At 37.3% G+C, this 25,384-nt stretch overlaps 1 protein-coding gene across 9 annotated transcripts in view; it reads right to left on the bottom strand.

Moving 5' to 3' along the window:
* Positions 1-25,384, bottom strand: part of OSBPL6 (oxysterol binding protein like 6) — a 99,101-nt gene that overhangs the window by 51,367 nt on the left and 22,350 nt on the right. For all 9 annotated transcript variants that reach the window (XM_083841016.1, XM_083841012.1, XM_083841014.1 and 6 more), the window contains one exon: positions 5,353-5,590. In XM_083841016.1, the coding sequence (XP_083697142.1) occupies positions 5,353-5,496 (144 nt within the window). In that variant the 5' untranslated portion in view covers positions 5,497-5,590. The remainder of the gene's footprint in view (positions 1-5,352; positions 5,591-25,384) is intronic.

Here is a 25,384-nt window from a genome sequence, read left to right as displayed (position 1 = left end):
GTGATCATAACTGGTCATAAAGAGAAAGCTGAGTTTGAAGTAACTCATCAACATACTAAAGACAAAAAAATAAATTACACAAGCATGAACACTCCTTTCACCAACTTTCCTGTCCTTCCACCAACTCTAGTGTCCAATTACTTCAAGTGTCCCAGAAAAAGTACCAAAAATGCTAAATGAAACAGGACAACGAAAAGAGAGAGACTTTTTCAAATGACAAGTTTCCAGCAACCAAGATGGACCTGTGTACATGATATGCCTCACCCTGTCACTCTAGCCTACCAAGAAAAATTGCTAGTAGCTGAAATCTCCATTAAAAATAAATATACTTAAAAGAAACTTTTATATATATTTTTATATATATATATATATATATATATAAAAATCACATACCAGTAACTCACAGAATCTGTTTCGGATAGGTGATTCATAAGTATCGTCTTGATTACAGTGGCCTTCAGCTAAATTAAATGATACATGAACCATTGCAACCTTCTGTCACAACAGCTCTTTATCCAATTGTACATCTACAACTGGCAAGTTTTCTCTTCTTCCACATCTACATCAAGGGGCTACAAAAAGAACTGCTTCAGCATTTTAACTTTCATTTCCATATTCCGGCTCCCTCCTCCTTTCTCCTTAGTGGAACATTCAGGAGCCGGTTAAGTACATGAGAGCATCAGCTACACTGCAGCTCAGTGAAACTAGTTCTGGGTTTCTACTAAGCTTCCCTTCCATGAAAACTAGATCTAGATATAATAGAAACCTTCCCTCCAAAACCTTGATGGCATTTTTCTTTCCCAAGAGACTTCCCTTCATAACTTTCCTTTTACTCTTCTCAACATTAGCGAAACAGAGGAAGCTGGAATTGACATAGAGTCTATGGTACTCTGCTTTTATGCACATCTCTTCTCATTATGTTTTGTCATTAGTTGATGAAATAGACAACAAGTCACCTCTGTATTTCTTTTTCTCCTTCTAATCTATGTTTGTCCCATCTAATCAGCATTTTATGCTAGCAACTGACTTTTATTACATGCTTAACATAGTGCCTAGCAGTGAGGTGCCTGGATTTATACTGTATTCCTATATCCAAGTAACAATTATTAGTCCCTTTTTTTCCCACATACTATACAGTTCACCTTCAGATTCGCCTATTGCAATAACTTTTTTATGGTCTTCCAGTTACTCTGTAAACTAAGGTTTGGTTAAGGGTGCTGCAGAAAAATGACTCTATCCTTCCATCATCATTAAAGCCCTTATTCCTATAAAATGGGGATATTTGCCTTAGGAGAAACTGCTTTCAGGAGACTACTTTGTCAACTAAAATACAGTGGCTACAAAAAGCTAACATTTCCCAGCACAGACCTCCAGGCAAGATCAGAGTCTTGACTTTGGAATTGCGCTCTCTTCCTTCATTTCAAAGCCAGGTTAACATCTTCAGTCCAAACTCAGCCCTTTCTCCATCCCTTGAGTACACCCTCTTCTCCTATTAGTCATTATTACTCTTACAGAAAGATTAAAAAAAATACATTAAAATCTAAAAAGCAGACGATTGTTGCTCTAGGAAATCTATTCTCTTTCTCCTTCAAAGACCGTTCTATCTTTCAGTCTTCACATATGGCTGAAAGACAATATTCATTTGTTATATGAAAGCACTGCCAGCAGAAAGGTGACCATACAAGACTAAATGCAATGGGACTAAAAGCTATTCTAATTTTGTGTTTGCTGTGTGGAAAAAGAAACAAGGTTTTGTTGAAACAGCAATCTGACAGAGAGAAACAGAAAGATAAAGAGATAATAGATAATCGTATCTCCTCCCTAAAGGACCAAAAAGAAAACTGAGACATTAGAAGAGAAATCCTCACATGTAAAATAGCAGACACTGCAAAATCTACTTTACATCATGTATTAGCTAACCTTTACAAGTGGTCAGAAAAGTCAAACTCTTGTCTTTGTTCACAATTTCATTATTATTACTCTCCTCCTGTATTACTCCCTCTTTGTTCTGTGACTGCAGGCTTAATAGCCTGGGGTCAGGCCCCAATTTAAAAACTGCACAACATTAACCCTATAACCTACATGCTTCCTTCTGCCTTCTCAGCACATTGTTACTTCCTATACACTGCAGTGAATACATAACATATTACAGTCCACAGTATTACTTGCATGTTCAGTCAATTACTATAATATAGAATGTTCATAAAGAGCTTACAATCATCAGATTGAATGCACAGCATACAATTTATGATATTCAACTGTACTTTCTAAAAACAGCACTAGCTTTCCTCCAAATAGTTCAGTGGTATGACTAGCCTTTTCAGAGTCTCACATGGAATGGAGAACAAGAACCTCCCCTTCCAGCATGGCCCATAAAAAAGGTTGTTAGAATTGCAGTTTTTACATTCAGTTTTGTAAGGGGACTCAGTTTTGCTCAGGAGCTTCAGTAGTCCTGACACTTGAAATGACAGGGGCTTTATGCTCTGCAACAGCTTCACAGAAGAAAAACCTGTTGCTGCTCGTCTCTGCAGTGTTCCCATCAGCACAGCACAACTGTCCTGCAGAGCTGCTCAGCTCAGGGGTTAACAACATGGGTTAAGCCTGGGCCTGTCCAATCAGCCTAATTAACCAAGATTTCAGTGAGAACAAATGATGCTAAAGTTCCTATGATGATAAAAATCTGAAACCATTTTTTTTGTCTATTACTGGCTCCAGTACACTCTGTTCATTTATCAATTACTTAGTCATGGGGGCTGCAAATTGGCAATGTCAAAGCTTCTGCTGACTGCTAATTCTCTTAGGTGATGTATATTGCACAAATAAGAAAGCTACATTAAAATGCCAGCATTATATACAGCACAACATTTTCCACTCTCTCTGAGATGATTTATCATAGTCATGCTCACACTCATTCTGCCTCCTGCACCATAATTTATTGGGAAACTGTTCCATAATTGCTGGTATGACTTTGACAAGAATTATATGATGAGAAGATTTCAGTCATTAACCATCTAGAAATATCAAGTGTTATCCTCACATATGACAATGAAAGCTACATGGACACTTTACCCAGTCATATCTCTTCCCATATCCATAAAGATTACCCCTTCAGGGAGGGTGCTTTTCTCCCAGCTCCTATGAAGAGTTCAAGGAGGCAGTAAGACAGAATTTTCAAGCCTTCTCAAAGCAAAAACCAAGAGCCCCTGAAACAAAATCCCCCACAACCCCAACTAGCACTATGTTTTGGGGAAATCCTATAAAAAGCAAAGTATATACAAACAGTGCCATAAGTGAGGAAAGAAATCAGACATATAAACATTACAGCAGATGGCCCAAAGAAGCCAAATGATTCGCTGCATCTAAGAATATGCACAAAGAAAACATTCATATGTTTACTTCCTTGGGTATAGTACCATTGCATCTCATGCTGTATTGCTTACTGCAGTTCATCCTCCTGGGTATTTGTCTGCCTGCAACGCCAAGGTGAAAAAATGAATGCCTGGCTGTAAGCCTTTCCAGTCCACATCTACGTGCCTAAATAAACTTGCTAAGCATCATCAGACATTACTGGGTCCAAGGTAGCTCCAGATGCACCATCACATCATCAACCACTTCAGGATTATTTTAAAATTATGCTTCATGTTTCAGTGACCAAATACAGACTTAAAGCTAAGCATCCATTTTATTACGATGACAGCTATACCTTACACTACCCCATTGCCATGGTAACAAATACGGTAGACACTAGATTTATGGTAAAATGTATTCCCAAAAGGTAATTTTTTTTCATTCTCTCTTGCATGATCCTACCAAACTACATAATTACAAAGAATATTCAGAGGATATGCTCTTAGCTGAGCTCAGCAGCTCAGTCACAAGTCCTGCATTCATTTTCTTTGGGTTTAATAAAATACACTGACACTTCACACAAAAGATGTCAGAACTCTGGATTTCAAACAGAACTACTGAAAAATTAAGAGGAGACTATGTGCTGAGATTTAACTGAGTACAGCTATCCCAAGTTCTGTACAACAGGAAAGGGAAAGTATTTATCATCTGTGAGGAAAACATTTCTGCCTTCATTGAAAGGCAATGGAAATTATTTTTAAAAATCCAGGCACATTTCCTGCCTGTTATTGAACACACATCAGAATTCTTTTGATTGTTTAATGTTTTTTACATACCTTATGGTGAGACTATTTACATTCAAAGCCATAAATGTTATAATTTTCATCAAAATTTTTACAAGTCAAGTCAGGTAAGAAAAAAACTATCAGCAGCTGAGTAAAAAGCATCCCAGCTGGAAAACGTTCCTAAGCTATTGCCATTCAAGTAAACGTATACCACATAAACACTAGTTTAAGTTCTTTTCCTGCCTCTTTTTCTTGTCAAGCTGAAAAGAAGTCAGTATTGCATGAATAATAATATTTTCACATTATTTAAAATTATGAAGTTGTAAGATTCTTACATATAAAAATTCTTTTTAAACAAAATTCTTATTTTTTTAATTGTTAAATTAGAAGCTGATTTAGTGTTGAAGGTTTCCATAGATCCAATCTTCAAAGTACGTTTTTGGTCTAATCAGATTTTCAGTATAAATTATTGCATTTGTAACAACTTATCTGAAATCTGATAATAGATCTGATGCTTCCAAATGGCCCCCACTGATGCTGGAGCCAGACTATACAGCCAGCTCTCAAAAAACAAACAAACAAACAAACAAAAACACATTAATATGTAGGTTGTTTTGAGAGGAAATAACACAGCCCTTGTCTGAGGGGGATCCTGGAGAAAAGGTGTGATACATCCACATGAACAAGAGCTTCTTGATAATGGAAGTCTAACAATTAGACTGGCACTGCATGACGTGGGGGCAACTGGTGTAAACTTGTAGTAAACCAAGTATTTAAAATGTTATGTGCTTCCATAAAGGATTAACAATGAAACATTTAAGTGGAATTGAAATATGCTGTGGAAATAATACATCTCTGTAGTTAGATTAACAAAAAGAGATATTCATTTAGGAGGAAAAACAGTTTGAAGCAACTGTAGGCTCATGCTGCCAAAGAACCCACTTCCCAAAAGATGTTAGAGCTCATTTCCTACTTGTCCACATGATTATATCCTTCCTGCTACAGTACTACACTTAGTGCTCATGTTGCTTCTGAATCTTTTTTCCAACCCCTGCGGGAAGTGGGGAAAAAAAACACAAAAGCAATGGTTCTTGGCTGTAGTGATAATATCCAGTGCTGTGAGGAAGAGAATTTGGAGCCAGCAACAACAAACTGCCATACTATTGGAATAAATGAATCCTTTCACCAGATGTTACAAACATTTAGATCTTTTCCTTACCTGCCTCCTATCTCTCTGAGATGATGACGAAGAGGAGGCACTTCTGTGTGATGGAGTGGATGTTTTGTGAGCAGGAGATATACTCTTCTCCTCCGAACTCATCTTTGCAGCAAACTTGTAGTAATGGTCTTGTGCTCTTACCATTCATGTACAAAAAAGCAAGGGATACTCTTCTGCATCCTTCTGTTTCACAGTTTACGGAGAGACGAAAAAGAGTTCAAACTCAGCTGAACTGCACCTTAATAATAAAAAATAATAAAAAATAAATAAAAAAACAGATGTGAAAGAGTGAATGAAGACACCTTTGCTCCAAAATAGTTCTGCAGGAAAGAAATCTGTTGACAGTCACTATTTATTCCAGCAGATCTCCCGATTTTTTTTACTTCCTTTCCTAACATTACCCAACACAAACACAAATGCATTGCTCTGCATTCTCACAAAAGATAAAAGTGATGTTGTGTTATTTAAAAAAAAAAAAAATGGAAAGGCTTAGGCAATTCACAGCAATTCTCATGCAAAGTTTACAATCCATGACTGGGGATCGATAACCCAGTCTTGCATGATACCATAACACTATCAACAAACTCCTTAGTAGCCGCACCAGAGGAGATGGGTATTCATGAAGGAACTGCAGCTTGGGGGGAACCCATGCCAGGGTGGGGAAAAGCATGAGGAGGAAGGAGTGGCAGGGAAAACTGTTCTGTATTGACTGTAACCCACCACCCACTGCCACATCCCGTAAACGTATTGGTTTAAATTGGTTTAATTTGGTCTTTGATTTCTCTCTACCCAGATCTATTTTATTTAGCGATAAATTAAATTCATTTTCTCCAAGTTGAGACTGCTTTGTCTGCAACAGTAATTGGTATGCAATCTCCCTGCCTTTATCTCACCCCACATACTTTCCCATCCTATTTTCTCCTCCCATCCCACTGAGAGGCTGGATGGGCACCTGGCTGCTAGCAAGGGCTAAGCCACCACAGCCACAAGGACATTCTCTCTCCTGCTTACTCAGCCACTGCAATGTGCATTACCTCTTTACGAGTTTTCTCTCACTGACTCCTCCTCTTCACCCAAATCTTTAGTTTCAATCCAAGAACGGAAACTTAGATACATATAGCAGCACAGAGGATATTTACGTTGATTATAAACACTACTAAACATTGTGAGTATGTCACCAGTACGCTGCAACGGTTCAGGAACAGAGTTACAGTTCTCGGACCTTAACAGATAACTTCAGACTTGCTTCAGCTGATAGATCCTGTGTCTGTTCTTCTACTAACCTTGGATAAGAACGTTCTTTGAATGATGTCCTTTGCATGAAACTATTATCTGTCTCCTCCACCTCTCTTTCCCTAGTTTTAAACTGGCCTTCCCTTTGCTGTGCATTCCTCCCCCCCAATCTGAGCTATCTTCTGCACTATGCTCAGCTACTCTGAAGCCTCAAAAGCCAAAACAAAACAAAAAACATCCCACCACAAGCAAAAAAACCACCTCCAGAGCTACTGTAATTCTTCTTGTTTTGCCACTCCTGTTTGAAGACTTCCATTTGCATTTGGTTAAAGACAAGGTATACATGATGGCACCGCTGCGAATCTTGCATTTTTATAACAAGTTGTATACGGCAAGAAAAACACTTAGCATTTTTAAAACATCCAGCATCAGGTCAAATCAACTTTTCCTGAGAAAATACATTTCACTAAGAAGTACTGAACTTTATCTTTCATCATAGGAATGAGCAGGAGAAAGTTGACATTTGTCTCTAAGGAATAAATGAACAGCATTAACCAGCAGTGCTGTTTTTTTTAAAAAAAAAAAAAAGGCCGCACAACATATTTGTTTCAGAACTTCGGAGGGAAAATATAATGAAGTTGCATTCTGAGAGGCTTTTCCTTCCAGCCTAGCATACCAGGGACTGCTGATCCAGCTTCACAGCATTTTCATATCCTACAAGTGCATCAGGCAAATTTCAGCCAAGGCTGTGTACTGACGATGTCTCAAGACCTATGCAAATTTTCCTACAAATAATGACTCAAATTACAAAAATTAGAAATAGCAGAACACTGAAATAATAATCCCAGTTCACAAAGCTGTGCAGAACAGTTGAGTTATGAAATAGCTATAAGGACAAATTTTCAGTCACTTCCAGTCATGAGGTCACTGAAAAATTTTTAGCAGAGCTGCCTTTGGGCAAATGAAAATCAAGTGCTTTTTAAAACATCTGATCTTCACTCAGTTGACTCATGTGGAAAAATTTATATTTAGCATTGGCACAGGAGGACAGCGATCTGGCACTTCAAGTTTTTTAAGGCTTTCCGGAAGCATAGGTGCTGTTGTAAGAAGCAAACACAAAGCTAGCAAGAGGTACTCAGGAGAAACAGTTCACTGAGTCTGTTCTCACCGGGTTGGCAATTCTGTGAAGTATCTGCTTTTTCTTTTGAATGGTATTGAAGCCAAATAAAACAGTCACACCTGAACCAAATTTCCCAGTGGTTCTGTGGTGTTTCCCAAGCATGAGCCTGAAGCTTACCAAAAACTCACTTAAAGCACACTGGTTTGTCAATAGCAGGCTCTCAAAAAGGACATATAAAACAAAATCTTACCCTTCACGCTACAAGAAGCAAACTGCTTCTTGCCCTATTTAACAGCAGCAAGAACTTCAGTACAAAATTGCAATTACTTATATGTAGAAATTTCTGATAGAAGAACAGTTCAGGGTTAAAACTTAAAAAACACAAGATAGTTGAGAAAATGAGCACTGTAAACACAACAAAAATATTTACATAAACTAGCAAGAGCTAGTATTGAGCTTTTTGTTATTGTCCTTGCACATTAAGTTTGGATTCTGTTTCTCTACATTGCTAAGAGCTTATCTTCCAATTCTGGCTTGAAATTTGGGTAATACATCTTTTTTAGAGCATGTTAGAAGGAATAAATGTAGTGAAACTGATGTAAAGAGGCGCCACTCTCTCCGTAACAAAGATTGAAGCAAACAATTATAAATCTAATTTTTTGCCCAACCAATTCAATTTACCAAAATGAAACCAATGCTTTTGAGGCATTTTTCATGCACTTTTTTCCAAGCGTCACTGGCAATTTTGCTATTGGCTTCAGTGGGAACAGAAGCAAGCCACACACTGTGTTACAAGTATTTCTACAGTACTTCTAGAAAATACGAGAAAATCTAAGACAAACATTCAAAAACTGTGATGTTAGGATCTTGAGCGGGGAAATATTATTATTCTAATAATTGAGCGTTTGTTCTGATACTGTTCCCTGACAAAGACCAAAATGTCTGATTCATTGTAGGAGGTCAATTTTACCATCTCTACACCACAGGAAATCATCTTAAACCTGAAATTATTTTCAGTGATTTCAGTTGGGCAATTCAAACAGAATGGCATTACCCTTCAGAAATCAGGGTAACAAAATTGGCCATTGGATACTAATTGCTTCTTATCCAATTATCATTGACCTGTAGGCTGCAGTTTGCAACCACGACAGCTAAATCCCTCACGAACTGCTAAAATCCACCATCAGTTTAGGACCATCACTTGATTCAGCCCATCAAATGTGACTGGCTCACTTCAAAGCTACTTTGCCATGAGGTCCTAGGGTGGGAAATACATTAATCACTTACAAAGAGAAACAGACCTCCTAGAACGCGAAAAACAGACACTGCACAGAGATTTTGGTCATCGCAAGTGACAATCACCTAGCTGGGAGTTCTGTCTTCAGCTTTTTTATTTGGCATCTCAACTATTTTGAATGTAAATCATCATTGGTTATTTAGCAATTATTTAAAAAAATACTCATTCTTCAGTACAATCTTTTCTCAATCATTTACTTATTTTCTAGGTAAAGCAACGGATATAGAAAGGTAAAATGCCCTACCCAAAGTCCAACAGAGCAAGCAAGTCTTGTAACCAGAACATGCAGTGAAGTGTTATAATTCCAATGCATAAATAAAAATACCATGTGCCATGACTGTAACATCCTCCATATAAGGCAAAACATCTATATCTGCTGCTATTCATAAAGGAGTACACAATGACTGTATGGAAACAACAATAAGAAATTATTCAAGAAATACACTTACGATTATAGATTATTTACTGAGTTATCAAGAAATTGTTTATTCTTTCTTTTTATTCTGTTTAACCACCAAACACTTAATACACTTAATTCTTACTGTTCACTCCTACTGTGCTTGTTTTCAAGCTAGCCTTTGAATTCAGCTTTTTTTTTTTCCAGTAATGTTTTTGTGTTTGATCTCAATTGTTACAGCTCTTCCAAGTCCAGAAAAAAAAGGAGGTGGAAACATAGAGATTCCCTTATTCTACCTCTACTTCTAAAATATTTTAATACACAGTAACTTTTTTCCATTTCTTTTTGGTTTATGGGGTTTTTGCCCTTTTTTCTGGTGTCTTAAGTCAAGTACTAAACACATCTTAAAAACAAAGTGATTATTCATTTTCTTTCCATCCACAAAGGGTTGTGGTTTCTTTTGGTCTCTTTCTGGCTAAATAAATAAATAAAACTGTGATGTTTTCTTTTCTTTATTTCTCATATTTTTTTGACAATAGAGGTATTATATCAACCCAGAAGTTCTGCTTTCTACCATCAGAAACAATTGTTTCAGATGCATCAAAATAACCTATCCAATACCAAGAGGTAGTATGATTATTTTTTTATTACACAATGTTACACTAAATAGTTTGAAAGGCAAGAAAGCACTGAGAGCTACATACTGATTTCTCTTCAACTTCTATCCCATGATACAATAATATGTATTATTTATCATCTCTTAAAAAGAAATTCTTGAGAATTTTGTAGACTGGACCTTTCAGATTTACAGAAATATTGAGAAGGCACTTGTTCTCAATATAAAAATTCATTACTCTGTAGCTTGTTCAGCAAAGAAAATAAATTATATCTAGAGTTGCATGTGATGCGAATTTTCATTTTAAAATTAAGTATTTTATGTTGCTAGCTAAAATTAAAAAAAAAAAGAGAGATTAGAATGGGCAAAGGCTATTTCTATTGGGAAAAGTTTGTGTAAAAAAATATTAGTGGAAATAATGAAAACATACAAATACATGACTTGCATAAATCCAGAGTTATAAATAAACCTGCATCTCATATAAATAGAAGTTTTCAATGGGTAACTCCAAATGAAGTCTAGCTTCAAACAGCAGACTTCTGTAATAAATGCTGTGTTGTTTCTCACTGGCTGTTTGTTTCCCTTGATTGATTCTTCTCTGCAAGAATGCCCAGAACACTTTACAGTCTGTTCAATATCTTATGCAGTACTGGAATAATTTGAGAAGACAATATAGGGTGCAGAATGGAGTCTCTGGACATAAATGAAATAAAAATATGCGACCGTCACTGGCATTATTCCAACCAAAGCTTCTTCACGCTGATCTGTCAACATGGGGCTGTTTTTCACTGGGAGGGAAGAGGTTTTATGTGGTGCTCTGCAGCTGTATGGCACACACATTCTGTATTCGGGCATCTAGTGGAGCCCATCCTCTGTTGTCATTTTACAAGGAATACACAACTGCATGTTCTCCCCCTCTAACTGCTGACCTTTCATACAGGGAAATCACAACCACGCTTCTGCTGCAGATCCCGAATGTTGCAAACACAAGAATATAATAGAAATAACACATTTCAATGCTGTGGTAATGCTGTGGTGGTTTCATAGTTTATTTATGGGAAACAAACAATTTGCCTTTTTTTTCTTCTCTCTCTCTCTCAATAAAGCAGTGAATCAATCACTTTACAGCCGCTATTTGAGAATCAGCCACATCAGCATTTACAATTCAGCTGAGCGAGACAAACTCTGTAACATGCTCTAGGTGTACAGAGACAAGAGAATTAAAAAACAGTGTGAAATCTGATCGACAACTAAGCCCAAAGAAGCTGAAAGATGAGAAGAGACCGCACAAGCAATCTAGCAAACAATTCTGGATTCAACGATTTAACAGCTGCATTTGGTAACTAACAGCCTCATTTGGTTACATGAGGATACTGGCTATGACGAACTTCTTCAGTTGTACTTTCAACTGATTTTTAGCATAATGCTAAGCAAAAATTCGTGTCAGATCCTGCATCTCAAAACCACCTGTCCAGGAAATAACTGTTACCAGATTGCCATCACTCTAGACAAGTTTCTGCTTCTGGTAAAATCAGAAATAGCTATTCTGGATACAAGGTTTTATGGAGGACTTAATATTTGCTGCATTTCTATGTCTTGTTAAACATAATTCATTAAAAAGACTACATCAAAAACAAACAAACAAAAACAAACCAAAAACAAAACTCTTTTCCAAATAGGTTTATCACTTTAGCAAACTATCAACTTTTTAGGAAACAGCTTTAATCAATTAATTTGAAGATATATTTTATTTACAGGTCCTGTTAGAAATCATACAGATCCAGTTCTGGATTCAGGAGAATTATTGGCAACATAAGGCATATTTGCAATATGGAAGAAAAAAAAAAAAAAGAGCATCTTTTTCTTTTTAAAATTCACCAATTCAGTAATTCCCATCAGGAAAATCAGTTTCCCACATTTTTAGCACATTTTTAATAGCATAATTGTTCTAGTAATAACTTTCATGGCTAATATTCAACATAGTCATCAAAACTCAGGTCCTAGAGCTCTGACCAGTTCATTTTAAATCCTAGACAGATACCAAAACAACACTCTTGCTCTAACAGAACACTGATGATTTTCAGGTCCAATATTTATGAGTAGGAAAAAATGACTAAGAAAAATGGTAAGTATTACTAGCACTGAATGTTTTTTTAAGGTAGAAGATACCATAATTCATATGGCTATGTTACCATTGGCTCTTTCAAGTATTTTAAAAGCTGCATATTCAAGGTTTGAATAACAAATGCATATCTAGTTGTCTGATGACAGACAAAAGTAGTCCTTACCTATTTTCCACATGCAATTTTCTGTAAAATTTTCTAGATCAGATTATTAATTGGCTAAAACACAATGTTTAAGACCAAAGTCTAAACCTGTATCACTATTCCCAATTACACTATCACTTCTTCTAGACTGATACTCAATATTGCAGCCAAAGTAATGAAGGAAAAAAATCGAATTTCATAGCAGCCATGTTTTAAAACCCTACATTTGACACTCTCCACAACAAGCATTTGTTGAAAGAATTATCAAAGAAATTAAAACTAATTAACATGGCATTCCCCCAAATGGTGACTAATTTAACTGATCTTATTAAATGCAGTGTTTATTTTTAACAGTCCTTAGGTTTTGCTTTGGTTCTTTTACTGGGGATCCTTGTGCATTTTGTTTTTGTTTTTAAGGGGGTCTGTTTGTTTATATAGTCTCTATCACTTAAAGTGCCTACTCCACAGAAGACTGCAGCATCAACAATCATCACTGAAATGCTCTAACTTTAATGCCATCCTCTAATGGGACTTGGTGCTCCCCAACACATCACATGTGGTATGATTTCTTTAACACTGATGGGTTTTTTTTGTTTTTGTTTTCCAGAGTTGTTAGTCTAGGTATGGCTCAATAGTAATAATAAAAATAATATTTTTAAAAATTGCTTGTGTGCATTTATGTCTGTAAAATGCACAGTTACAACATACTTCATCAAGTAGATGGATGAGGTCAAACAGCAGATAATCAGATTCAAACGAGAAGAGGTCAGTACAGCGTCTGCCTTTCCCATTTTCTGCTTGCCTACATGATTAAGCAGAGTTTTCCGCCCTTCCAGAATCCCTGAAGCACACATGGCAATTAGTGGCATTCCAGCATGTCCAAAACCTCCAGCTTAGATGATAATTTCAAATTAAGCCCTCAGCTCATTTCCAGCCTCTGAGGATTGCTTCAATAGCTGAAGCGACTGTAGGATTTTCATTAGGATTCCTTTGTTGTTCCTCATTCCTCAGGCTGTCACAATAATAGAGTACTATTGATTTGCATGGCATGGAAATTTTTACATACTCCAGAGGCAGCGTTTTGACCTGTGGTGCATGCATTTGTAACAGACTGCTGTGAGTAGAGGATTATGCAGCGTACATACTTACAAATACACAAATACAAATATGCACTATAACCCAATTAGATATAAAACAGGAAATATTAACTGCTAGACATTATCATCCTTTCTGGGATGACATAAGACCATAAGACTCAAACAGCCTTAGACAGGAAAACAAACAAACAAACAAAAACAACAACAAAAAACACTGTCATCACACACTGTCACATTCCTCCAACCCTTTTTCAAACCCAAAATATTTTAGGGGAAGGAGGTTCTGTGAAAAATTTTTGAAGAATTACATTTTTCAGATTTTTAATATAAGCCATAAAGAGACAGTAAATTGTAATCAAAACTCAGAATATCATTTAAAGGAAAAAGAGAGCAAGTTTCATGCATCTTGATTTTTTTTATGGATAAAATAACACAATTTTCAGCAAGCTCTTAAAAAAATACTCTTAAAAAAAAATAGCCTCTTCTCTTTTGCTTAATTTAGTAATTTTTTTTTTTTTTTTAATCACCGGGCAACTTGGACAAAGAAAATAGTTTAGAAGCCTAAAGACTCAGGTTTCTTTCAAATAAGAGTTTCAACTGGCTAGTGATCTAAAGCACAGAACTTAATTTACCTTATAAAGGGGCTGCCTTTTACTGCCTTTTTTATTATCCTGTGTCATTTCCCTGCATCCTGTATTTCCACTACCTCATCACCTTTACATTTTTGCTGCGTTTCAAACCTACCAAGTAAAATTTTTGATTCCTATGTCTCAGAGCAAATTAAGAATTGCCTATTTTATTGATCTTGAATTTTGAACAGTGCATCATCAAATGCTTGTAGGGAGGATGCCACAAAAGTCACTGCTGTCCCAACATAAATGCTGCATTTAATGGGAGCAAATCCAAACTTGATGTTGATGGAATTTGCTCAGGTCACAGAGAATGGAGTGGGGATGCACAAAATTGGAGGATCAGTCAGAGCTTCCAAGAACCTAGTTTTTTGGGGTGCTAAATTGATGGTCACATCCAGGAACAAAAAACAGGGTGCAATTACACAATGGGAACTTCATTCTTGGAAGCAATTAGTTTCACAAACATTAAGTGTCACGGCAGATCACAGCTGCACAGGATAATATAGTTAATAGCTTATATATAATCTGGGAAACATCAAGAAGGAATAGGGAGGTTGTATTACCTCTGTGACTGCTACTAAATCACTGTGTTCAGCTCTGCCACCAACATTTCAAAGACATCCACAAATGGGTTCAAGAGAGAACCATGAGCGTGACGACAGGACTGAAAAACATCACTACTAATAAATAGTTTATAGAGGTACATATATTTAGTTTGTCAAAGAGAAGATTAAACGGTCACTGCATAACAATCTATAGCCCACTACATGGGGGAGAAGGAATTTATTATTAGCATTCTTCTCAAAAGATATAACAAAAACTAATGGGACAAAAAAAAAGGTGAAGGGTAAGCTAAATACGCAGATTAGAAATAAGGCACACAAATATAATGGCAGCAATAATTGAACACTAATAAAATACACTAAGGCTTATACTGGGTGTATGTAGGGGATGGGTAGGCATTTTTTGATCAAGACTGGAATTCTTTTTTTGTTTTGTTTTGTTTTAAATATGTTCCAAAGCTCAACCACTGCTACTAATTTGGAATCAGGTATTCATACAGGGAAGTCTGATCGCCTATTCCATCATATAAGGTCAGGTTACACCGTACTGCAAACGAACCAAACAATGAAATGAAAAACAGAAAAAGAAGGATAAACTGAAAGGAATAAAACTTTTTCTCCTTAATTCTGATCTTTGGTGCACCCCATTAATCTCTCCACTTGAAGGACTACAATTTTATCCTCCTATGTCTCTAGGCATTTATGAAGCCTGATACTTTGTACAGAACAACGTTAGATGTTCATAAAGTCTAGAGAAATTGTCCTGGTTTTAGCTAGGATAGAGTTAATTTTCCTCCTAGTAGCTGGTAGGGTGCTATGTTTTGGATTAGGATGAGAAGAGCGCTGATAACATGCTGATGTTTTAATTGTTGCAGAGCAGTGTTTACACCAGGCCAAGGACTTTTCGGCTTCTCGCTCTGTACTGCCAGCGAGCAGGCTGGGGGTGCAGCAGGAGCTGGGAGGGGACAGACCCAGGACAGCTGACCCAAACTGGCCAAAGGGGTATTCCATACCATCTGACATCATGCTGAACAATATATAGGGGTGGCTGGCCGGGGTGAGGGGCCGGCTGCTCGGGAATAGGCTGGGCATCGGTCAGCGGGTGGTGAGCAATTGCATTGTGCATCACTTGTTTCTTACACATTCTTATTATTATTATTATTATTATTATTATTTTATTTCCTGTCCTAATAAACTGTCTCTATCTCAACCCACAGGCTTTAGTTTCTCGTTTCTCTCCCCCATCCCAGAAAGGGAGGGGGGAGGGTGAGCGAACGGCTGTGTGGTGTTTAGCTGCCAGCCGGGTTAAGCCACAACAGAAATATATATTGCCATCACTGCTAATATTTTTCTTACTACTTTAATGAAAACTGTCTTACTGACATATATTTAAAGCATGTGTCCATGAAAGAGCAGGTGCACATCATAAAGTCATTTTCTTATCTCATTACTACGTGAATTTCTTTGTAACTCGTTCAGTGAATGGTTTCATGAGAAAGACAGAAAAATAAACTATTACAGTTCGTGCCAAAGCAGCACCAAAAATGTCTCGAGTGCTTTACAATAGCATTAGGAATCACAGGAGTGGCTGAAAAGACCATGAGATGGAATAATTGCTTCTGAAGCTCCTGCAAGGTCTCAGATAAATTAACTGGAATTAAACTGAGCACAAGAACAGGTGGATTGCTCAAAAGTAGCTTCCTGACAGAGCAAATCAGTGACAAAACAAACAAACAAAACAAAACAACTTTCCTTGTAATACACAGCTGGTTATCACAGCTCTCCTCCATGAGGGCAATGCATAATATTTCCTATCATCACACTATTACTTAATACAAAGACCAGCACACATCAACAGTTAAATACGCTTAGTTCTTCCTACTTTTGAAATACTAATAAATCAGCATTCAGCTGCACTGACAGAAAACATAGTGTAAAAACACTCAAAAGTAACATTCATTTGTCATAGCAGGAATTCTCTACCTCCAACATTATTAGTAATTTCAGCTGAAATTACACAACATTAAATTTATTCCACCTATGTACAGAGCATAACTAATATGAGAATGGAAATGTCCTCAGGCACTTTGCCCATAAAAAATACTTCTGCAATCCTATAGTATTCTCATCATGGGAAAGCTGTACACTGTCCATCAGTTATTGATTTCCAAAATGTATTATAGACAGAAAACTATTCCTAATATGTATTGATTTTTGTACATAAACAGGTTATAAAACCAGAAGAGACTACTGTGGCCATCTAACATAAAAAGGGTCAAGGGAATTTTCAAGATTCGTTACTCTTAGAGATATACAATATAATTTAGCAAAACATCCAATATCAAGGAAAAAGCATCCAGTGGCAGGCAGTGACCATAAATCCTAATCGGTTCTTGCACAAAATAATTTTTCTGCATTATTAAGTATGCATATGCCATTTCTGCTTTAAATATGTCTAACTTCAAAACTTGGGCAAGGGACCTTCTTAAACTTGCCAACTACATGGAACATCCCTCCTCAAACGCAAAAGTTGCTTGTGCACAAATACACCATATTTAGTATTTACACAGGAATACAGGCATCTAATGTCAGTTTTCAGTTTTCTTTTTAAGATTTTTAACAAGGTTGACAAATTTTAGACAAAAATTGACATAATTAAGGAATTGACAAACTTTTTATAGTCAGAAAGGTCCGTGTTCTGTCCAAGAGAAGCCAGGATGAAAGGTTACTTGGCTGCAGTGGTAACTTCCCTGGTTCCCATAGCAATACATTTGTTTGTGCATTTCTGGAGTTCAGCATCCTGCTCAACCACATTGCACAGGCAGCTTACAGTCAAGTAATTGCCCTTCATCAGCTGTAAATCCCTTCAGTGAATAAACAGCTCTTGTGGGCAGTGCTCCTCACCCCTGTCTGGATGAAGGGGCTCACATGGTATTTCCCTATGCCTGTGTCCCTCTGGACCACCAAACCACCCCTGACTTCCCACTTTAAGCCTTGGCTACCTATTTAAGTACTGTCAGACACCTGCTGTCTGTAAGATGCCATACCTGTCCTCCCTGCGGCCACCGGGTGAGGAGGTACCACTGCCACAATGCTGCAGGCGAGGAGATGCTCCCACCAGGCAGAGGGCAGCATGGGGACATGCATGAAGCACAAGCAGCAGGCATGAGGTGCTTCGACGGTATCACAGAGGCATGCTTGAGCTATTATTCTGACCACAGGCACATTTCACAATAGCCAGTTGCTCAGATATTCATATTCACCGGCTCTACGTCTCTCATCACACATGCATGTAAAACCAGTGCAGGCTGTGCAGGACACACTCCCAAAGACACACTCCTTGAGAGGCTGTGCAGGCTTCACAAATTATAATAAGAAGTCTGAGCGATATAGGAAGAAAATGTAAATTAGAAAATGTAAAAAAGCGCTTCGACCACAATTAACAATTGCACAGCAATAACTTGGCAATATAGTAAAGGTGCCAGCTGGCAAGCAGTACTCTCCATGACTTTTTTTCTGGGCTGGGAAACGATCATGCTTCCCTACTAACACCTAACATTGCTATTCTCTTTGAACACCATATACAAAAATTCTACTTACACTTTCCCTTAATTAAGGACAGGACTCTCACATTCAGTACCTTTTGGTGTCTTACAGAAAGCACCCAGGGTAGGAATGCCCACCTAAGAAGCCCCTTTCATCTCTCTCTAAAAACATGTCTTTTAACACTTCAGTGAGGGATGACCATTGTTGCATGACCTGCTGCATTAGCATCACTTGCAACACATGAAAATAGCTTTTGACTACGGCACATGATAAACCAGAACGCGTGCAATGGCAGCAAGCAATAAGATTGAGACTTAGATGGAGCTACACAATTGGGAAATGGGGTACATGGAGCTCAGTCAATCAACTGAAAAATGCATTAATTTTACACAGGCCATTGAGAAGGAGTATTTTGTGTTAGTGATCAACAATCATATCTACCAACCTTGCAAGATGCTTGCGAGCTCTTTAATGCTTAGTAATGCCTCCATCCTCCAAATGCTATGTGAATACCCTGTGTTAGCCAGCAGAGACTTGTAGGGATAGCAGAGAAGCAGAAACACAAATCCCTAACACATTAGTACGTATCACCCATGTCTCAACTTTTCAGTAGATTCACTTTTTCCCTCTTCTGCCAACCTCATGAACACCCCAGATTCCCACAATACACCATACCTTGCAGACCCATCCCTCTGCCCTCACTCCTGTATTTTTCATTCTTCCTCTGCCTCACCCTTAGACCATGAAGCACACACTGTGAACCCTTTTGCCCTTTCATATTTCAGGACCATGCCAGGTCCCTTTTTCTCTTTCTTTCTTTATGCTACTCTTATAAACTTACTGAAATCATGACCTCTGCGCTTTATCTTTCCATTTCTCGCCCAAGCTCTATACTTGCCCCACTTCTTCATGTTACACAGCACATCCCAGATTATCAGTTCAGAGCAACAAATTCTTTTAAAACAATTTTAAACATATTCTGTATTTGCAAAATCCTGCTCTTCACAGGAGAGGCCATGGCTGCAGAGTCAAGTCACAGGAAAAATATGAATAAAGGAAGAGAACCTACAATTAGAATTAAAAAAAAAAAAAAAAACTTCTGTCCTACCACTCTGCAATACAGATGTCTATGCCCCAGACTCTCTCCCTCCAGGGACAAGATATGAGAAGGCTTTTCTTCAGCATGATCCAAACAAAATTTGAGTGGCTTTGAGTGGCTAACAACACGCAAAATATGTCTCATTTCAATATTACTAAACCTGAAGTGCACTATCACTTTATCACAAACTATTTGTAATTTTCTTTGCAAAATAGTTTGCAATGAGGGACTTAGAGTTACACCAGCAACACCAGCACCTACACAATGCTTTTCATCTGTAGCTCTCAAAAGCATTTTAAGAAGTTTAATTTTAGCATAAAGTCAGCCACAGCAGATGCAGTTTGCAAGTTGCCATCAATTCTCACAAAGTCCTCATTAATGATCTGAAATAGCAGTTCCATTCAAGCTCTAAATGGAAAGTGGCTGCCAATTATGCACAACACTGTTTGTCATTGTGCTTTAGCTGAATATTTACTGAGAACTAATACATTTTCTTTTGTGCCCAAATACAAGATTCCCAAATTGATATCAGGAGAAAAATCTAAAATGCCTAATTTCAATACCACTTTAAAGAGACACGGAGGAATTATTTTGTTTCACCAGTAAGAAACAAGTTCCTTTTTTCACAACTAAATCATTTTTCAGGTTTGCATCTAATTTGCAAATGTTGTCAACAAATAACTATTACCTAATGTTATCAACTAATATAAGGAATTTAGCTTATTTATCAAAATTTAGTACACATTCTTAACTAAAAACGCCACACAAATACAGTATTTCACATTCAGTTACTAATTTTTGAAACTTTGATTCATCAGTCTACTAACTGAGAAAAAGAAATATAATCCTTTCTTTTCTTTAAGGAAACATATTTTAAAAAACTCCATGTATAATATAGGAAACTAAATTTGTCAATTTTAATTTTCTGAACTTTCTGAATCATTATATTATTATCTATAAGGTATAGTTTGCATTCTAACTACATTGATAAGAACATTTGATAAAAAAACCTTTTTAAAAGCCCTGTGATTATTTAAGGTGAATTTAAACTTTTTAAAAACAGGTCACACATAAAATGATATATTGTTCTTCCTCTCTAATGCCACAATTTCACACTTTACATTTGCAGAAGTAGACGTCATTAGGGACCTTTTGGAGAGCTACTTTGAGTAATAGTGAGGCAGACCAACCATAAAACCCTCAGCAAGGTTAGACACACATCACAGAACTTGGAAGGAGAAAATTTGCTTCTTTTAAGGTACGATGAGAGAGAAGGCGATTGGATTATTATAGAGAAAAAAATATTTCCATCTTTTCCTGAGCACAGACAAGTGCCCTGAGTTGGTCAGCTGCTCACCAAACATGAGCAATCAAATGTGGACTTAAATTGCAAGGCTGCGCTTTGAGCACTTTGCCCTACGGTAGGCATTAACGTCCCAGCAAACTAAAGCCAAAATGAACAGCCAAGAACCAGCACGTCGCCCGCGATGGCCAAACGCAGGGACTCGACCACAACGACAGCACACTGGAAGGGACAGAAGCAAAATCTTGCAGTCAACAGAAAACTAATGAAGTTAACATACAGTGCTGAAAGAGCTCTTCTGCAGTCCTGACCATTTCTACCTGGGTCAGCTCGCCAGAATGAATCATCAGTCATGAGCCAAGTCACATCTTTTCATCAACCATGATCTTGCCTAATGCCTAAAGGAAATGAAAGATTTTTTTTCCAATACTTTCAAGGTTGAAGTAACATCAGTTAAGGATGAATTTAGATGAAATCTCTTCTGTCTATAACCCTATAAATGAAAACTTCATGTCATCTAAAATAACATCTTGCCCTCTGATGATCATGAACATCAGTCAAGTAACAGAGAGACTTGACTGTTGAACCTCTTCTCTATTTCCAATTTTATAAGACAGTTACTTTTATATCACATGCATGTGAGATGTGTAAAAAGCCATGTAAGATGAACTACAAGGTTTTCTACTAACCCAGAAAATACAATCTTTCATGCATGTGAGGGTAACAAAGGATTGACCAAGATTCACTTAACTGCAGCGGAAGCCTAAACCCGTTGCCATTCTGGCTAAAGGAATGATCAACAGGGCAGGATCAAGCTTGAAAAAGGAAACAGAAAAACAGTTGGCATTGCTTCTGTCTTGTGCTACTGGAACTATTCAAAAAGGCTGATTTTTATTTTATTTATTTATTTTGGGGGGGACTGTTGTGATGGAAGTACTATTATCTCTTTATCAAAAAAATAGCTGTGGGAAGTTAGAGGACATCAAAATAACAGAAATTATCACTGGCAGAACAAGGATTATGACTAATTTCCCATAATAAAGTTTTTATGCACACAACTTACAGCAAGAACAGTATTGAAGTATTCCAAGTGTTTGGCGGTGTTTTTGTTTTACTATTTTTATTAAAGTTGAGTTATAATGAAATATTTATTTGACTGACCAATTATTAACTTAAAGTCTCGTCATCTGCAAGGTAACTATCCAGAAGACCACCCAAAAAAAGGAGCATTTCAGTGAAAGCATTGTCCTTGAATGACCACACCATCCTGAATAGAAGTATAGGAATGCTTCCACCTGCACTTCTTGGCTGACAGCATCGCTCCCAGACACAATGCCATTATTTTCCTCTCAGTGTAAATTCCCATATGTCCTTTTGCTATAAATGGCCCGTAAAACATATTTTCTACTTATCTTTCCATTACTAACACATTTTATCAAATAGAAAACATAATGGCAAAGCAATTCTTACGTACTTTTAATTAAACAAAATAAACTTAAATAGAATCTGTTTCCCAAGCAGGACGAACAACCAAACAGGGAGCTGCTCCAGGTCTCCTGCAGTCCACGAATCCCAGACAGACTGCAGGATTAGGCACGGGTATCATATGTCTGTTGCTTCCTAGCTTCTTTAGGTTACCCCTGCCTCTGTTTGCAACGTCACATGTGATTTCTGCATGGCATCAGGCACATCAGCATGAGGGCTCACGGAAAGCATTCACCTGGAAATTTTTACTCTCATAGGTTATATTATGTTCACACTAAACAGACAGGCTGGAAACACAGCCTTTCTAATATTGAGAGTAGCCTTCTGGAGCGAGCCTGTAAACCCGTCATGAGAAGGAAGCAAAGTTCACTTCCAAAATGTAATTCAGAGGATTCTATTTTTAAAATGCAACTTAATGAGTAATTTAGAAAAAAAATGTGTTTCAAACACAAAGCAAATTGTATGATGCCTCACCTTTGTTTCACAATACAGGCAAGCAAAGCAGCCCAATCTAAATTTAGCAAGTAACAAATAACCATAAATTAGACCTCTGCATTAGGACCAGTAAGTGACTGCAAACCAAGCTGCATCTGCAGATACAACGAAGGCAATATGACTTTGCAGTATTTTAACCTTGTTCAGCAGTTCCCAAGATTCAGGGCAGTCTGCTCAAGGGGAGAACGGCTGGTTCTTTTGTGATGCAATTGTAATGAAAAGATATACTGAGATTCAGGGTGTACAATTTTTAAGTGCTGGAGAAAGTACCAGAGAAAATCACAAAATTAACATGTATCTGCTCTCTCAAATAGTTTGAGAGGTTGCTATACTGTATACACAGGATAGTTTGTGCGCTGGTACCCAAAAACGTGGCTGTAAAAGCGCCAAGTACTCTCAGTGTAGCACCAAGCAGCTTCCAGCATTTTGTCCTAAACAAAATGTAATAGAATATGGCCCTAATTCATTTTCTCAGTTTTGCAGCAACCCATCAGAAGCTTTTACAATCAGGAAGTGTTTGAGGGACAATATAAGGTAGCAGCTTTGCACTCAAGTACACAAATTCCTAGCAACAATGTGAAGCATTTCCAATTTGCGTTAAATAGAGACAGAAATGAAAAAAGCAATTTTCTACAGCCCTACAGCAACTGCTGAGAATGTGTTATTAAAAAATACCCTTCTGTGTTTTTATCCAGTGCTGATACGCATCTGATTTCAAAATGACCAAGTACATCACTAGCATTTGTGCTTCCATTACCTGAACAAAATCCCACTACCTATTTCCTCAAGCACACAGGGACTCTGTATCGCATACGTCTATCATTTGACAGCCCAGTCTTCAAAAGTAGTCTCATTACTGACAAAACCCAACACATTTTTTACTTTCTCAAATTTCCTCTGCCTTCAATTCCTCTAGTACCTTTGCCTCAATCCTCCCATGAAGTTTCACAGCTGACAGCACAAGAGCATCACATTTCACATCCATCCTTTGCTTTCCAGAGTACATCCTCACCTGTGGTTGTTGCATTTACTCTCCACTAAAAGGATACACATATGACAACTGTACCAACATATATGTGTTGTGCTGCAGGAGTCATTGCTAATATTGCAATGGTTGTATTACTATATATCTTAAACCTCAACAACAACAAAAAATGTCTCAAAGTACGACCAGCTAAAGTTTAAGAGTTTGTGCAACTAATACACTCCAAAGACAAAACTGAATGGTAACTCCAAACATCCCAGAGATTACCCCAGAATCAACATTTACAGGTTTTTGTAAGCACAGTTCCAAAGTGTTTTACTATACTGGGGTGAGGGAAAGTGGAGACTTCTGGAGTATGGACTATAGACAAACAGATACGCACACACATGAATTTCTGAGAGAGTTAAATCTCATTAAATCTAAATCTCATTAAATCTCTCTTTTTTCATAATTATGTCACATTTCATATGGGTATTTTCCTAATACACTATATGACCTACATTAGAGATCCTGCTGCTGACTGACCGCTCCTAAATATAATCTGGCTTCTGCAGCACAGTAATGTAAAATCAGAGTGTACATCAGAGCTACATCCAGAGGGCAACACTGAAGTGAAGATTTCTTTGGTGTCAGGGAAATCACAGCTGGATATGAGGCTTTGTCATAGCCTGAAAAGGTATTTCTATTACTATTCTTGCCTGCCTTTTAAGTGTTGAGGTTGTGTTTTGTCAACATGATCCATAAAACATGTTTCCCACCCCACGATGCTCCACAATAAAACACTGTCCTGCCTGAAATGCTGTTCCTGGCACAGAACATTAAGCTGAGCTCTACCACCAACCTCCAGAGAACGTTTCAGCGGGAGTTAGATACCCAAAGCATTTTTATGAGCGGACAAGCTTGTTTTCCCAGACCATATTTTCACATAGAGGCTCAAACAAAAATCCTGTTTCATTATTTATAATGATTATGCCCTATCGTTTTCTAACTCATTATAATGAATATGAAAAGGAAGCTATAGAAAACTAAAGAGCTTTTATATTAATTAACAAAGTAATTATATGTTGTGTTTTTTTGCTTAAACAAGCCATTTCAGCCTACAGCGGTTACCCTTAGAAACCCAATCTTCCTGTGGCAGCCGAATGCTGATACCACAGTTATTTGCCATAAACCGTATTAATCTACACGCCAAAAAATCAAAGACTAAGAATGTCACAGAGACCACATCATTCGTTTTACCTACTAATGTTGATTGTCAACTTCTATAGTCATGTCCATTAAAGTACAAATAAATGGCACAGAAAAAAAGTTTGAGAGCTGCAGCAAGTATACAAGAGCATGTGCATGGTAATGAACTGCTGTAATAAAATGAGTCTGAGGGAAGTTTTCAGTGGTCATAAACATTTTGGTAAGAGAGCTTTACAAAATACACAGAAATTTTAATTCAGCACCGTCAGGGATAGTAAATGCTCAAGGAAAGTCAATTTATGATCGAAGCCTGCAATACCCATAGGTTCAAATTTGTTTTGAGGCCTCCTTTACAGTCTCAGCATAGAAAAACCGAATGATGAAGTGCAAATAATAGAAGGATTACCAAGCAACCGTAACGTAAGATTAAGACTGCAATACTCACAATTGCAGGATGATTCAGCAGATAGTAAGAGGATGCATTACAAACTACCTTTACATTGTCTTTGAAATTTGATTCAGCCAAGTACAATTATTAATACAGCCTATCCTCTAAATGGGGACATTGCAAAGGAAAGCACCAGTGAGAAACATCAAGTAAAATATTCTGAGTTTACATTTTTCCATGTATATCTAGCGAATACTCAGTTATTCCCTTGACTTCAAAATACAAAGCTAAAGCAAATAGCTAGCAAACAATATAAAGTCT

Source organism: Anser anser (genome assembly GCF_964211835.1).
Source record: "Anser anser genome assembly, chromosome: 6".
NCBI classification, from domain to species: Eukaryota; Metazoa; Chordata; class Aves; order Anseriformes; family Anatidae; genus Anser; species Anser anser.
Note: the sequence above shows the minus strand (reverse complement) of the source record. Positions and strands in the feature narration are given on the sequence as shown.